The 16,353-nt window shown below is 38.5% G+C and overlaps 1 protein-coding gene across 1 annotated transcript in view; it reads right to left on the bottom strand.

The window, feature by feature from the left end:
- The window catches only part of MCTP1 (multiple C2 domains, transmembrane 1), a gene marked incomplete at its 5' end in the record, with an annotated part of 149,576 nt that overhangs the window by 107,781 nt on the left and 25,442 nt on the right, over positions 1–16,353 (bottom strand). The window contains 2 exons of the mRNA XM_010023972.1: positions 1,988–2,081; positions 7,091–7,277. Coding sequence (XP_010022274.1) covers positions 1,988–2,081; positions 7,091–7,277 — 281 coding nt within the window. The remainder of the gene's footprint in view (positions 1–1,987; positions 2,082–7,090; positions 7,278–16,353) is intronic.

Genomic DNA, 16,353 nt, shown 5'->3' with positions numbered 1-16,353 from the left:
AAAAAAAAAATCCCTGCAACTGTAGCAAGACTGATGACTACTTAAAAGATTACAGAAATCTTTTTTCTGTCTATATTTATGCATAATGATGGAATATTAAGGATTTTTAAAACCCACTCAGCCCAAACTAATAAATTTTAATTTACTGCTTCACATGAAAAGATTCCTGAAAGTGAAATGGGATATGTCCAGCAGACAGGAAGCAGAGCAAACCACACAGGTACTATACAGGTGTTTCAGCTACTTTTCAGACTCAGGGGAGGGCAGAAGATTAACTCTGAAAAAACAACATAGTAAGAAGAGCAAACTAGTCCTTAGGAAGCAATCCTTAGTCATGTAAGTTATACCACTGATGACAGTGCTCTCTACACTGACTAATAACATTGCCCATTTAATAAAGGTGGAGGGTCCAGTTTTAAACTATTTTTGCAAATCAAATTTGAATCACCAAATGACTACTTTATTTCCAAAAATTGTTAGTCAAAGTTCAATCTGAAATGAATGATCTGTACATACCCACAAGTTACTAAAAGTAAATATAAATTACTGCAGCAATTAATAAAACCTCTTTTCAGAATACCAGGTATTTTTGTCCAAAATACACAATTTCTGCAGTGTCTGGAATGCACAGCCATCTTACAAACCACATCTGCCATATAAACATCTTTTTCTTGCCAATTAACAGAATACATGGGACATGGGAAAGTATCGACTGTTCTTCCCCATCTTCCTGACTGCCACTGTAAATGACGTCTGAAAATTTTTGGTAGCTCTGGACATCTCTAATTGAATCAAACATATTTCCAAAAAATTTGTTCAACCAGCATAAATGACATGTTGATCTGGAAAAGTCGAAGACTGAACGAGGTCAGGGACTGAATTATCCCATTTGCCCTTGAATAACTTAATCTCCCTCTCTGTTCAGACCACATTGGATTAAAAGGTCAAAGCAGAGGGAGGAATCTTTAGAAGCATTTCTCCAACCTCCCCGAAAATAGAATCTGTTATTTTGTGTGCCATAAACTGGATCATCAGTTCTAGCAATAAAATCTTTGCTGCTAACTTGGCTGAGGAAAAAAAAAATAAAATACTGATGCTCATGTTAATTCACAAAGAACTATTAAAAAGTGAATATATTGCTATATATCGACTTCTGCTCCTGTAACAGAACAATGTCCAATTTGCAGTTAAACCAGCTAGATTAGTATAATTTTCTTTTTTTAACTTTTTTTTTTTTAAAGCAGAGATGGCTGTTTTCTGACACAGAAGCAGCTCATTTTGCTCCATTCAACTTGTGCAGTGTGAAGGTGATTGTACTTACAGGAGATAATCTGGATATTTCTGGAGAAATATGGCCAGTATGGCTGAAATACTTTTTCTTATTTTGAAAAGCAAAAGGTTGAATTATCCATCCAGCTTATGTTACAAAAACAGAAAATAAAAAAATATTTTCTTATTTCCTTTCTTAAACAGACAAGCAGTAGTTACAGGAAGCTGCATTTATTTGAAATCTCTAAAATCTCTGAAATGTCGGAAATCAGCCACAGCTTTCGTAAGTATCTGCCAGATACCAAGCTGTTCTTTTGGCCACAAATTTAAAGTTGTATCTAAATGTAGCACCTTTCATTTGCTGAGTCCTCTGGAATTCATCTTTAATTTGGATAGTTTTGTATTTTTTTGTCTACTAGAAAAAGAATTCTTTTCTATGTATTTTTTCGAGGACGGCTGATGGAGAAAAACGTATATTTCACCCTCCTCAGAAGTAACCTATGTAGTGTTCTGCTAGCACTAGAATGACTTGCTGCCTTGCTTTCAAACGTTTTGTTTGTTTGCAGGTTTTCTTCTTAATGAGTAGAAGGTGAGGCTGAGATCTGTGAAGACAATGATCTTTAGATAAACTTCTGTTTTAAACATAATATGTTTCACTTCTTAAAAGGTCCAGTTTTACTACAATATTTACTATTACAGAACCTAAATGAATCCTTGCCTGTGACATCAGCTGCCATCAATGCTTCTGCCCTGATGACCTTCACCTGAAGAAATCCCACATCCTTCATGTTATGGAACATCATCATTGGGCTCTAAAAAATAATAAAAAGAAAAACAATTCTGGATTGCAAAAAAGACAAACCAAAGCAATATTAATAGTCTTCTCCCCGCCCAGATGTTAGTGTAATTTTGTCTAATGTACCCATACTTCTAAACATTATTTTCTGAAGAATGTACAGCTGTCAGTGTTTCTTTCAGTATTTCGCAACTTTAACTTCCCAGTCAAAAAATGCAAAGGAAAAACAAGAATATGAATTATTAAATACATCACCAATTCTACTGCCTTAATCCCCATAAACAAATGCCCATCAAATTTTAAATTTATCAGTGTATTAATGAAATTAATACAATGAAACAGTTCACCTTCCTGACTACTTCTGTAAGATCTATGTTCACATTTTCTGTTTTTTTGTATTTTTCTATTTTTCCTATTTTTCACTTTGATGTCTCCAACAAAATTTTGAACAGTGACTTAGGGTCAATGTTGGTTTTTTTATTGTAAGCTTGCATCTAGCTTGCAAATAATAAGAGCAAAAACAATCAAAAGAGGACTTAATAGCATAAATTTCATAATAATCGTGTGCAAAAATATATTTATATTAAAAAAAAAAAAAAAAGACTTAAAAGGTGATTCTAATTCCATGGCAGAAAGCACTTACTAGAAATCTTTTTTTTTTTTTTTAACATACATCTTAGCAATATAAAAAGATACTAAAAAGAGGAATTAAAAATTAAAGAGTAGGCTAACACTTGCATTTATTCATCTAACATAGTTTAGAAAGCTGTTTGGAAAATATGTTCTGTTGCTTATCTTTTTTCAATTAACTAGAAGTAACAGTCTGGGAGTATTGCACCAGTTAGGTGTGAAATGCTAAAATTCCCAAGATCTAGCTTCAAAAATATTTTAATAGTTGCAGAATTTCAAATGATAGAATCTTGAGTGCAACTTTAAATCTACAATTAATTAATAATCAACGTGTTATTATCATTCAGTTTTAGATAACCTAGGGGAGGAACTCCAAAAGAGATGACTAAAATTAGATTTTTTAAATTAATTTTAAATCATGTATTTTTACGTGGCCTAGTTTTTGGTTGCTTTTGCAAGTCTTGCTCATAAATGCTAGCATGTACCTTTATATTGAAGTATTTTAAAATCTGGACTAATGCATTTAATGCCTGTGGCCTTTTCTAAAATTTCAATGTAGTGCAGGTGAAAACTTTTCCACTGCTTATGATAATGTCCAGATTTCTAGAAAGCACTAACATCAGGTAAAACACCAGGTCAACAGTTCTTTAAATTACGATGAAGGCAACCTTGACTGTTACAGAAAACCAGAATAAACATCACTGATCTGAAAACCACAGGCACTGTTTAAAAGAAATGTAAATGTCATCTTGCAAAAGGTACACTATGTTTATGCATAGATAACTTACACATTAAAATGGGTATAATATGCATCCCCATCTTTTTATTAGTAAGACAATTCTAACAGTTAAATCACCTCATACTAATTTCACAAGCCCCAACTGACCATCTACTGGTTACAGTGAAGGTTTGACCTTGGTATACGGAATGGAGGAACTCAGTTAAGTGTAGTACCCCACATGCTATATACATATGAACACATGCATGCATGTTATCATGGGATAATTATTAATAATATTTTTACAGTTTTTAATATGTTAATCACCAGAAATACAGCTTAAAAATACTGTTAGTCAAATCTAATCAGCACCCAACCCTCTGCTTGTGTGCTTACACACTGAAGGTGGCAGAGACGGTGTTACAGATAGCACTGTTAAAATTCAAAAGCATGTTGGCACCATCCTTCATTTATTGTAGTAACGATCAAGGTTTGGATGCTTCTTATCAGAACTGGTACCACAACAGGGATAATTCTGCTCAAATACCATGATGAAAGTAAAAGGATTTACAAAAACGTTTCTCTGTTTCACCCAAGTTTCCCAATGAACAAAACAAACACAAAGCTGCAGAAAGAAAACAAAGCAAAAGCCAAACACAGGGCAAGTCAAGTGACTGCCCCCCTTCCTGCAGTGCCGTACTGTCCCCTTTTCTCCAAATTTCACTCTGGTCAGTTTATTCTGCCAAAAGACACCAGTGCTGTATTTCACTTTGCTACCTTTGTCAGCATCCCACAGAATAATTATTTTTGAACTTTTAGTTCCAGCAAGACATCTGGCTTAGATTTATTTACTGCACATCATGACTTGTGGAGACTGCTGGAAATGGGTACAATGCCGTGGCAGAGGCTGCGGGAGAAGAAAATTACTTTAATACATTACTTTAAATACATAACTTTAAGTAATGATTTATCAGATGATATTCTGTCTTCTTATTTATGATTATTGTTGAAGGCCTCAAAACCTGCATGGTTCCTGAAGCCTGAAATTTCCATAGCAGAGGAATCCATGATTTGCTGTGAATCTTTTCAGCCCTCAATAGATGGGAAAAGATTGAAATGCTCTGGAGATGAGTCCTCTTTATTTCTTTAATGAAAGGCTGTATAATATATTTTCTGTATGGCTGCAGCAGCTGTCAGGGAGAGCATCTCAGTTCAGCTCTATTATGGGAGATGCAATACCCCATCCTATAGCATCAAGATACACTGAGGGGCCAGTACTGATTGACAGCTTGTCACCATGACGTCTTATTCCATCTCTGTTATGGAGAAAATTAATGTCACACCACCAGCCTTATGACTCGCTGTCATCTTAGAACTGCTCACCTTTTATCAATGCTCTAAATAACATTTCAAACCCATCGTCTCACGGTGGACAATCTGGTCAAGGGACATTAAATGGGATGACTGTGAAATGTCATAATAAAAATGGAATGCTAACAACTTCTTCTCTAAACTAGCTCCTCTGGTTTTTAAACTGTGACAAGGGGGACCAGGGGTTCAGCACACCCGTTCTGAAAAGGTCATACAATCTCTCTTGGTCGTACCCATTAATGCGCCCCCTTCCTCACCCCAAAAGGAATTAATCTTTTCAGACAATTGTGGTAAAATAATGGTTCAAACAGTAATGCCTGTTTAATTTGTAAGGCTCTGATGTTCAGCTACAAATGGTTAAATGACAGTAATAGAGTCATTTTCCAAGGTTATTTGATCTGATGGCAAGGTCAGCTCATGAACTGTTTTTGGCTGCAGAAATGGTGCAAAATACATTTCTCAAATCGTGGCTAGATTTTTTTTAAGAGGACAAAAAAGAAACCCCAAAATACAGCCACTCAATAGGGAAAAGTACATCTTGCTAATTGCATACTCTTCCTTTGTATCAGTTCTGAAGGAGAGAGATGAATACCAAAGACAAATCAAACATTAGTAAAAATAAACTACTTGAATTTCATGAATCCTTATCATTTCTTTCTTCTGCTGCCCACCAGTCATTTTAATAATAACAGTAGAATTTATCACAACGGTACATAGATGCTACAATTTTCCAAAACACAAAATGAGAAATTCATGCTTCTGCAGTATGAACATCTTCCAAAAAATATAAACGTTTTCAAATGCTTACAGTAAGGTAAAAACAAGAAAATACACATATCCATTGAATATGTAAGAAACAGAAATAAATAGGTTGATCTTACATTGCTTACATTGCTTCAAATTGGTGACAAAAAAATTTGAAAATTTTAGGAAAACCAATTAATAATACACAGTTGCCACATGTTTCTATACTGCTACTGAAATTATCAAATCTATCAGTATCACTTGGCTGCCATATCACCACACACAATAATCCACAGAAATATGGTACTGTTGCACTTGGTAGTAGGAAGTATGCCACTTCAAAAACATAGCCACCAGAAATTTATTATATTTATTAAGGTTTAGTCTGACAGCCACAGGCTGTCTATGTGAATTCCAAAATGTGCAATAACTCTCTTAATTGTAATTATCTTTCAAAGATGGTGCACAATACCTTAGCTCTCAGTTGGTTTAGGAATATTATGTTTAGCCTCACTAAGTCACCTCTATTAAACTGTGTTTATGATAACACTATTGGTGTATGAGTTGTACAAGCATTAGCAGACAGCTGATTCAGTGGAGATAGCCAGAATAAATTTGCTGAAGCACACATCCTGCTAATCTGTTTGAAGAATATTGTACAGCATTAGTACTAGCACTTCATGTTATCTGCACAGCCTGATAAGGTACATCTTTATTAAATCCAGTTATTGAAAGGATGTCAGTCATGGAATAGGAATATTTTAAAATCTAAAAAAAAATAAAAAATTAAGTGGCTCTTTGTTAGCAGAGTTTGGTTTAATGCCTGAGTGTCTAGAGAAGCCTTTCTAAACACCTGGCAGCATTGTACAATAAAAGCTTTGTAATTTTAAGTGGAAATAGCTTTGCTTCTGCTTTTTTTTTTTTTTTTTTTTTTATTTCTCCATGTGTAGTGAGACAGTCACTTTTAGTGATTTAGGTATTAGGGAATGCTGGAGTAAGAGCTCCCCTCTCTGTTGCTTTGATAAAACTACACAGATTCTGAGTAATGTGAGATTGTGGAAAATAAAAATAATTTGCTTTGGAATATTTTGAAATAGAAATATTGGTTTAAACCACTATTTTGATGACACAAAATACTGCTCTAGCCTCTAATGTGCAGGCAAAAAAAAAAAAAGTTTTCTTGCCATCAAAAAAGCTGAAAACTACTGGCATGCCAAACTATTTGGAGTAAACACTCACTAGAAAGTATACAGTCACTCACTGACCCCTTAGTTATTTTGTACTTGGTAAAATTATCTGCGAGGCAGTAAAACTAACTTCTTTAACCCCGTCAAATACCTGAATCACTATGTTAAAAAGCCCTGTTGCATGAAGAGGATTTGTATCCTCCTTGATGTTAACTATACCAGCTGTGGTAACACTAGTAACTAGCTTAAATGATTGTCACTGGCTGAGTGTGATAAGAATATAAGAGATATATTTATATCTTTCCTCCTCTACTAGTTAGCATTTATATAAGCAAATGTTTTGAAAGCAAAGGGCAAAAGAGAAGTACTGCATACATATCTCTTCAGTATCTCCTCTCGCTCCTTCTGGTCCTCCAGGGAGTTGGCGGAGAGGTCAGAGATAGTGACTGCAGCTGAGGCTGTGAGAGTGACCAGCAGCACCAGGTATCCCTCTCCCTCCTCCAGTGGCATCTCCAGCTTGTGGGTTTGCTCTTTACTCAGGGTCGACAGGTCAACCTGGCACCTACGAACAAACATTCTCCATCAGCATGCAGTTTTCTTCACATCAAGCCAGAGCACACTGGCTTACTTGCATTCAGCCAGACAGAAAAAATAAGTAGAAATCCCACTCCTTCCCAGCTTGCGGAAGGATTTCTCTTCAGCTTCAACCTATGCCACTTGCTTGATTTTTTTTTTTTTTTTAAAGCTACAACCTCTTATCCCTGTGAACATTAAATATTAAAAAGAATGTAGACACTAGAAACAAGGTTAATTAATGTGTCTTACTCGAATGCAGCCAAAGAGGATTTTAAAAATCCAGCTCTGGATGCAAATTGTGCTTTTTAATTACACTTCTTGTATAAATACAGATTGGAAGTTCAGATGTGAACATTTTTGATGCCATTCACCTAAGAACAGTAAAAATCTTAAATAAACCAAACCAAAAAAATAAAAACACAAAACCAACCAACCAACCAACCAAAACCACAAAAAAAAACCAAACCAAAACAAAAAAAAAAACCCCAAAAAACAAACCAAAAAAAAAAAAAAAAAAAAACAAACAAAAAACCAAAACCCTTAACTGTGGTGGAGTTGGCATGACTGAGCACAGAGAATCAGGACTGGAGCACCACCCAAAAGGCTCAGCTCTCTTGCAGTAAGCTGTGCATGACTTGGGGTCAAAGCTTCGTGCAGGCATCTAGGATAAAATCTGATGCCACAACCCCCTACATAATAAGATATCTCACGTTGTAATGAGCAGGGACTGCTTATAACTGCACAGAATGGCTGAAGCCAATCCACCCCTCTTGATCCCCCTTCTGAATAAACCCTGGTTGTACTGTACACTGAGCTAATGAAGAATGGCTTTGTACGTGCAAGCCAGCAGAAATAGCTTTGCAACACCTTTAAAAATAAAAGGTAGAGCATTGACAGGAAAAGAGTATCACTGCTAACAAAGGGCTGTCCACAAGTGTTTAATTAGAGCAAGAATACCTTAGGGTGAGTCATTAGTCTGTGCATAGCTTAGACGTTTTAATATTTTAATTTGTATAGTCCACTAATTTCAGCTTTCCTAGATTGCAACTCTGAGCATGCTGAGAAATTCAACACCTATGTCAAATGTAATGCCACTGTGCACTGCTCTGGAATTTCCATGAAAAACCACTATTTGGAATACTTCTGATAGCATCCCCCAGTAATGTTTTGCCAATTCATTAACTCTAAATAAAAACAATAACAGCATTGAAATAAAGTAAACGAATATATTTTATATACAGTTAAGTCACTGAATACTCTGCTTTCAACAGTGATTATTTAATGTGACAAGCACATGTTTTGTATGCCACTTTCACTAAACTAAACATCTAGCAAACTCTTTTCATAAAATGTCAATTGATTTTGAAGAGAAAGATAGCGTGGTGACCGTAGGGCCAATAAACTGAGAAAAAAGTGGCAGACATGAATAAATAGGCATTTAAGGACAGGAAATAGCCAATTATGAGAATAAATGTGGCCTCATAAAATGGGTCCTGTGCTATCACAGACAGATTAAATTTGCTACAGGAAAATTTCCTTTTATTTATTTTTTTTAATTTACTGTCTGTAGTGCAGCTGTCAAAATTAAACTACTGCAAAGCTCACAGAGTAACAAGGTTCAATTATTTTACAATGAAAAAACCCTCCAACTGACACAGAATTCTGAGCTTAATATTTACCTTTTATATTGAACCCTTTCAATGTTAAGGAGTGAGAAACGAAATTAACAACTGTAAGAAAAAACTAAAGCTGTTGTTAGTGCAGGCTGATGGTCAATATAAGTGTCATACATGTACACAGACTACCAAATTATTATTCAGGCTGCAGTAAGGTGTATAAAGTCCTCCCTAAGATAAAAAATATTGGATTCAAGCATTCAAAGCTGGAGATGCTCCTGGTTTAAATATTCTTTGATAATAGATTTCAAAACAGATACCACCCAAAAATACATCTCAGCAATCATATTACATCTTTAAACAATAATCATTGAAAGAATGAGACTAAACTCTCCTAAGTCAGTAAAAAAATCAGAAAGTCACTATGATAGAAGTAATGTAGAAATAATCCACTTCTCACTCAAAAATAGGCAAGAAAAGCTACTCCCACCAGAACAGAAAAACCTACATGCATCTGAAAACTGTGATGACTGTAAAATTACATGGTTTACATCAGAGTTCCAAGTTCTCCAATTCCTGAAGTTACAGGGCATTTGTAACATTAGTAGTCCTTGTTATTTTTTATTTAGGCCAAAAGAAACAACTGGTTTTACCTGTGCACCTTTACTACATCTGTAAAATATTCCTAATAGTACATCTAGAACAGAAGACCTGAGAAACATGTCACCACTGTCTCCTCAATACATATCCATGAACACTCTATCACCAGCTTAGTATTTCTTAAAACCATACAACAGATAGGGAGCTATCTGGAAGCTTCTTCCACCAGAAGCCTTAATCATTTTAACATGAAAAATAGCCTCTAAGGGCCCATAGATAATTAAATCAGTAACTAAAGTTGGCCAACAAGAAAGCTGGAGGGTGGCTTTGGACAAGGGCCTGGAGGGACAGTACAAGGAGGAATGGCTTTAACCTGACAGAGGGGAGATTGAGATGAGCTCTTAGGCAGAAGTTCTTCCCTGTGAGGGTGCTGAGGCCTTGGCACAGGTTGTCCAGAGAAGCTGTGGCTGCTCCATCCCTGGCAGTGTTCAAGGCCAGGTAGGACGGGGCTTGGAGCAACCTGCTCTAGTGGAAGGGGTCCCGGCCTGTGGCAGGGGTTGGAACTGGATGAGCTTTAAGGTCCCTTCTAACCCAAACCATTCTGTGATTCCATTAAGGGCTGTCACCACTGTTTTTCATGGGAATGCAGGTTGAGTACATTTCTGTGTGTACATCATTGGGTGAAAGTACCTTTCTTGTTTTGTGCCACGTTCCTTCCTCTGCCTTGCAGGACATGCAGCTTTACAGACATCAGTAGGAAACTCATCAACTCTTTTCTGGATTAGTTTCCTTACAAGCCCTGAAGTTAGCAAAAAATTTCTAAAGATAAATAGCTTTGGAAAGTTCAAGTTGACAATGCCCCTTTACATATTACTTAGGGTATATACAAGTATTCCAAGCTTTAAAGCTTTAGCAATTTTGACTTTCACATCAGTTAAGATGTTCTGCTAAAAGACATTTATCACAAACAACTGTTCCATGGAGAAGAAAGATGCTTTGAGGATGAAGGTGAATTTAAATGTTACCAGAATGTGGTGCAGAATGAGACTGTTGTGGCAGAAAATTTTGTCCTGCATTCTCAAAATGACGACCATGAAAAATTACAGCCGTTTGAGGAGGCCGTAAGTTGCATACAACTGGCAGAATATAATAGTGATTATGGGCAATTCAGTTTCTTATGGAACTCCAATTTAAATGATGCTGCTGAAAGAAAAAGCTTTCCACTGGTGAAGAAGTCAGCCTGAAGAACTCATAGAATGATTTGGGTTGGAAGACCAAAAGGTCTTAAAAACTTTGAAGACCCCTGCTCCAGGCAGGGACACCTTCCACGAGACCAAGGTTGCTCCAAGCCCTGTCCAGCCTGGCCTTGAACACTGCCAGGGATGGGGCAGCCACAGCTTCTCTGGGCAACCTGTGCCAGGGCCTCACCACCCTCACAGGGAAGAACTTCTGCCTAAGGGCTCATCTCAATCTCTCTCTGTCAGGTTCAAGCTATTTTCCTTTGTCCTGTCCCTACAGGCCCTTGTCCAAAGCCCCTCTCCAGCTTTTCTGTAGCCCCTTTAGGCACTGGGAGCTGCTCTAAGGTCTCCCCTTAAGGAGCCTTCTCTTCTCCAGGCTGAACCAGCCCAGCTCTCTCAGCCTGGCTCCAGAGCAGAGCTGCTCCAGCCCTCACAGCATCTCCGTGGCCTCCTCTGGACTCAGAGGAGATCCCCAGAGCTGGATCAGGACTGCAGGGGCAGGGGTGCGTGTATCTCCCCAGAGCGCAGCAGAGGGGGAGAATCCCCTCCCTTGATCTGCTGCTCACACTCTGGGGGTGCAGCCCAGCACATGGGAGGATTCTGGGCTCACATGCACAGTGCCTGTCATGTTCAGTTTCTCATCAACCAACATCTCCAAGCCATTAGAAATAGTCATTAACTCCTCAGATAGATTTTTCAAGCATGTGTATGGGGCAGCCACAGCTTCTCTGGGCAACCTGTGCCAGGGCCTCACCACCCTCACAGGGAAGAACTTCTGCCTAAGGGCTCATCTCAATCTCTCTCTGTCAGGTTCAAGCTATTTTCCTTTGTCCTGTCCCTACAGGCCCTTGTCCAAAGCCCCTCTCCAGCTTTTCTGTAGCCCCTTTAGGCACTGGGAGCTGCTCTAAGGTCTCCCCTTAAGGAGCCTTCTCTTCTCCAGGCTGAACCAGCCCAGCTCTCTCAGCCTGGCTCCAGAGCAGAGCTGCTCCAGCCCTCACAGCATCTCCGTGGCCTCCTCTGGACTCAGAGGAGATCCCCAGAGCTGGATCAGGACTGCAGGGGCAGGGGTGCGTGTATCTCCCCAGAGCGCAGCAGAGGGGGAGAATCCCCTCCCTTGATCTGCTGCTCACACTCTGGGGGTGCAGCCCAGCACATGGGAGGATTCTGGGCTCACATGCACAGTGCCTGTCATGTTCAGTTTCTCATCAACCAACATCTCCAAGCCATTAGAAATAGTCATTAACTCCTCAGATAGATTTTTCAAGCATGTGTATAAATGGCATTTCAGGGAATTTTATTTTTTAGTGCAGTTTGAGTATTTTGCACCTCTCGCCTGCCCCGTACTGTGTGGTCCCTGCAGTGCCTGACCTGTATCAGCACTGGAAGTGGTAGGCAGGGGGTCTGGTTGGCTGACTCTTACAGAAGAGCTATGGAGGCACATCTCAGAGCAGTTATCAAGCACCAGGTAGACCTGGATTTTCAGGTGCTGGGAGATCAGGAGAGAGAAAAAAAATACATGAGTGCCTCAAGCTCGTGTACCAAACTATCGCAGAAAGTCACTGTGGAAACAGCATACAGCTCCCAAGGAAGGAGATTTGAGGATTCAAGGGGAATCCACCACTTCTCTGAAACTATGCTCAGTGTTCTACTCACACAAACTGTTAGAAATACATTCCTGATTTATTTTTAATTTGAATATATCTGGCCTTTGGTTCTTTTTATGCCTTCCTTTACTCTGCTGAAAAGCCTTTAGTGCTCAGTGTTTTCTTCTAGTGAAGGTAATCATATACGAAAATCATATCTCTTCTTGATCTTCCTTTTGATATGCTAAACACCTTCAGCTCGCTACACATTTCCTTGGAACACATCTCCTACAGCCCTCAAATGACTTTTTGTAACTTTTCTGATCCAGTGAGATTCTCCTGCATCCTTTTTAAAGTGTGGAAGACAGAACTAAATGTAGTATTTTATTATCAGCATGCCTAAGAGGTAAAAATCACCTCCCCTCTCTAGTTCTTACAGAACCTGGAATGTAAGACCACGTTGGCACCCTGGTGAAATATCCTTACTAATGAATGAATTACAAAGGTAGCAACATGACATAGAGGTATCTTAAAAGCCAGGTGGCCAGGCAAGGGAGAGACAGCAGATAGCGAGATCATTTTCTTACATGACAAAATAAAACATAAAAGAGGAATTGGCACAATCCTAAGTGATAGGGACAGAAAAGCACCACTTGGCTACAACCCAGGCAACTTAATTATCATCATGACTTGTTCAGGAAGACAGCCTTTTAACTGTGCTGTGATCCAGGTCTATGCTGCTCCAAAGGATGCCAGGGAGAGGAAACTGTGCGATTCTGCAATTAGAACCGAGCTGGACACACATCAGAAGCAGCGAGGCATAAACTGCTACAATCTGTGAGACTCCATATCCTTTATGAGCAGAGTACAATGTCCCAGTAAAACCAAGAAAAAAATGGAGAGGGGAAATTCTCCAACAGAAAGCACCAATAGAAAATGACACAGCTCGGGGAGACAGGACCACAGTAACATGAAGTTCTTGGAAGAACCAGAGGACAGAATTTTTAAGGGTAAAGATAATGAGAAAGAAATAAAATGACAGATCCTATACAATGCTTATGATTGGTGGTTGATAGAGGCAACCAGACTGAAAACCAGGAGATCTCACAAAGGAGATGGAGATCGTAACTTGGCTAAGTAGGATACTGACTAGGGGGGAGAGTGGCGGTGAGCTTGGAAAGCTGGAAAGGATCCCTGGGAAGATAGAAAGGATGCCAGGAAACTGGAGAATATTTCCAGGAAGTTGGAAGGGATCCCCAGGAAGCTTGAGAAGGTCACTAGGAAGATGGAGAGGATTCCAAGGAAGCTGGAGAGGACCCCTGGAAAGCTGGGAAAACTCAGCAGGACCTGGGAAGTGGTGCTTTCATGCAGCAACACATGGAAAGTAGGAAAGAGCTCTGCAGTTTGGGTTATGTCAGCCTTGGCAACAGAAATACGATAGCTACATGAAATATACGACAATGTCACCGGTCAATGAGCAATTCCTGAATATGGTCAAGCATTTACTGCTTGCTGAAAGCAAGCTCATGCCAGAAAATCCTGCTGGAGGATTTTGAAATTACCAATTAACCTCTTCCTAAGCACAGCTCTTCACAATGAAACACAGATTTACTCTGGAGACTGCACAGACAGAAAAAAAAAGCAGTTGCAGACCATTTGTGTGCTGGTATTTCCTTTGTTGTACTTGTGGCGCAGCCATACACTCACAGGCAAGCACTGCTAGTGTGTCACAAGTGAAATTTCTTTGCAGTAAAACTAACTCTGCCCTGCTCTGATGAACATGATATCTTCCTGCATGGTTCTCCCCTCCCTAGTTGGTCCAAGCAGCTTTGCAAGAGCTTTCACACCGCTCCAACTTTCCACAAATCCTCACAGATACCTATTTTACACCCCAACCACTTTTTACGCTTATTGTCATGCTCCTCACGTCTGGGCAGTTACTTCACTTTTCCTTCTCCTTTGCACTTATTTTGCCATTCTTACGTCATTTGGTGGGAGACAGAGGGTCAGAAGAAGGATCCATAAACATAATCCATGAACATAATCCAGCTTGTGTGCAGCATTCTGTATTTCAGAATACACTGGAGAATATTATCAAGTTTGCAACAGTATGTGGACAGTAACAACTATCAGTAAGAACTGTAAATATGAAACACCTGGTAAGAGAAAGTTTCTGAAGATGTGTGAGCCAAAACTGAACCTTTTTTGACTTTCTACCAGACCAGCAGTGCCCCTGAATCAACAGAAGTTAAAATATTGAGGGATAGTAACAAATAAGGTGTGGAATACCTGAAAGCCTAATTTTGAGATGCAGTATTTACATCCAACTCCCTTTGACAACAGTCAAAACCAGAGATGCTCAGCACTCCTCACGATTTGTCAAGGGCAGGCCTGTCAGCAGGTCTTTCAGATTTTAATGCTTCAGGCAAAATCTTCATTTTACATAGAGAAACAGATCTGCTGTAATTTAACTTTAGTCATCATATTTAATCAACAAACTATTATACATTATTATATTCTATGCACCCTCAAAAATCTCTATAGCTTCATTACTATGAAAAAAATAAACAGTTAAGGCATAGCAGGTTAGGAGTTGAAATCCTCAATACTTAATTTTCAATATTTTAACCTTGTATTTCATAATTTTGGTGTGTACCCATGCACACTTGTGGACAAAAAAAAAAATCGATCTGAATCTTCATGACAATACTCAGGGAGATTTCAGTGTGCCACAGATAAAATTAATAAATAGCCTTAACAAATACACAAAACACAAGGTCTTTTGTTCTTAATTTACATCAGATGAGAAAAAAAAAGACAGTATCATCTACAAATATTGATGAAAATAGATATAGATGATGTCAACAGTAATTTCCTGGCAAAAAATATGAGTAAAATTCAATGTCATTTTAATGATAAACATGCTTGTTTCATAACAATAAATAATGCTATAAATCCTGCTGTACTGGACTGCAAATAACTTCAGCTGAATAAAACTGTATGACATGGGATTTACTTATCCTGTATGTTCACATAAACAACTTATTCTCTGACAGCACTCATTCTTGGCAATTTATTGTACCTGTCAGCAGCCAATTTGTTCAGATTACTGCTATGCATAAAGTTGTAACAATCATGAGGATTTATTAGCTGATTATCGTAAAGGTGACAGTCAAGATTGCCCTCAAAAACAGAAATTATAAGAAAGTTAAATAATTACCTGAAGATTAAAAATCATTCCACCTTCATTTTGATCTTAGTATTACCTACATAAACCTACTGCAGCATATGCTGCTAATAACAGGAGTATATTGAGTCAATAATAACAGGAGTATATTGAGTCAATACAGATGATAAATTGTTTGCTTATGGCTAAAAATGTGCATGTTGAATGTACTCAAATCAAACAATATATACACAGACTAACAGATTTCTACTTACCAGATGAAGCAATGACGTATACTGCTCATTCAAGACCATATGCTTATCTGAACTCAAGAATGCTGCCCTGCTGCCCCTGTGGTTTTAGCTGCCGGCACTTTCCAAAAAAAAAAACCCCAAAAAAAAAAAAAAAAAAAAAAAACCCCCAAAAAAACCCCCCCCCCCAAAAAAAAAAAAAAAAAAAAACAAAACCAAACCAAAAACAAAAAAAACCCCAAACAAACAAACAAAAAAACCACCAAAACCAAAACTTCTAGAGCTCATGTCTTTGGACCTGGAATCATATAATCACAGACTGTTTCGGGTTGGAGAAACCCCAAACAAACAAACAAAAAAACCACCAAAACCAAAACTTCTAGAGCTCATGTCTTTGGACCTGGAATCATATAATCACAGACTGTTTCGGGTTGGAGGGGACCTTAAGATCATCCAGTTCCAACCCCCTGCCATGGGCAGGGACACTTTCCACTAGACCAGGTTGCTCCAAGTCCCATCCAATCTGGCCTTGAACACTGCCGGGGACGGGGCAGCCACAGCTTCTCTGGGCAACCTGTGCCAGGGCCTCACCACCTGCACAGCCAAAA

The sequence above is a fragment of the Nestor notabilis genome, unplaced genomic scaffold (genome assembly GCF_000696875.1).
Source record: "Nestor notabilis isolate BGI_N333 unplaced genomic scaffold, ASM69687v1 scaffold4611, whole genome shotgun sequence".
NCBI classification, from domain to species: Eukaryota; Metazoa; Chordata; class Aves; order Psittaciformes; family Psittacidae; genus Nestor; species Nestor notabilis.
The sequence above is the reverse complement of the archived record's forward strand: the minus strand, read 5'-3'. Positions and strand labels throughout refer to the sequence as shown.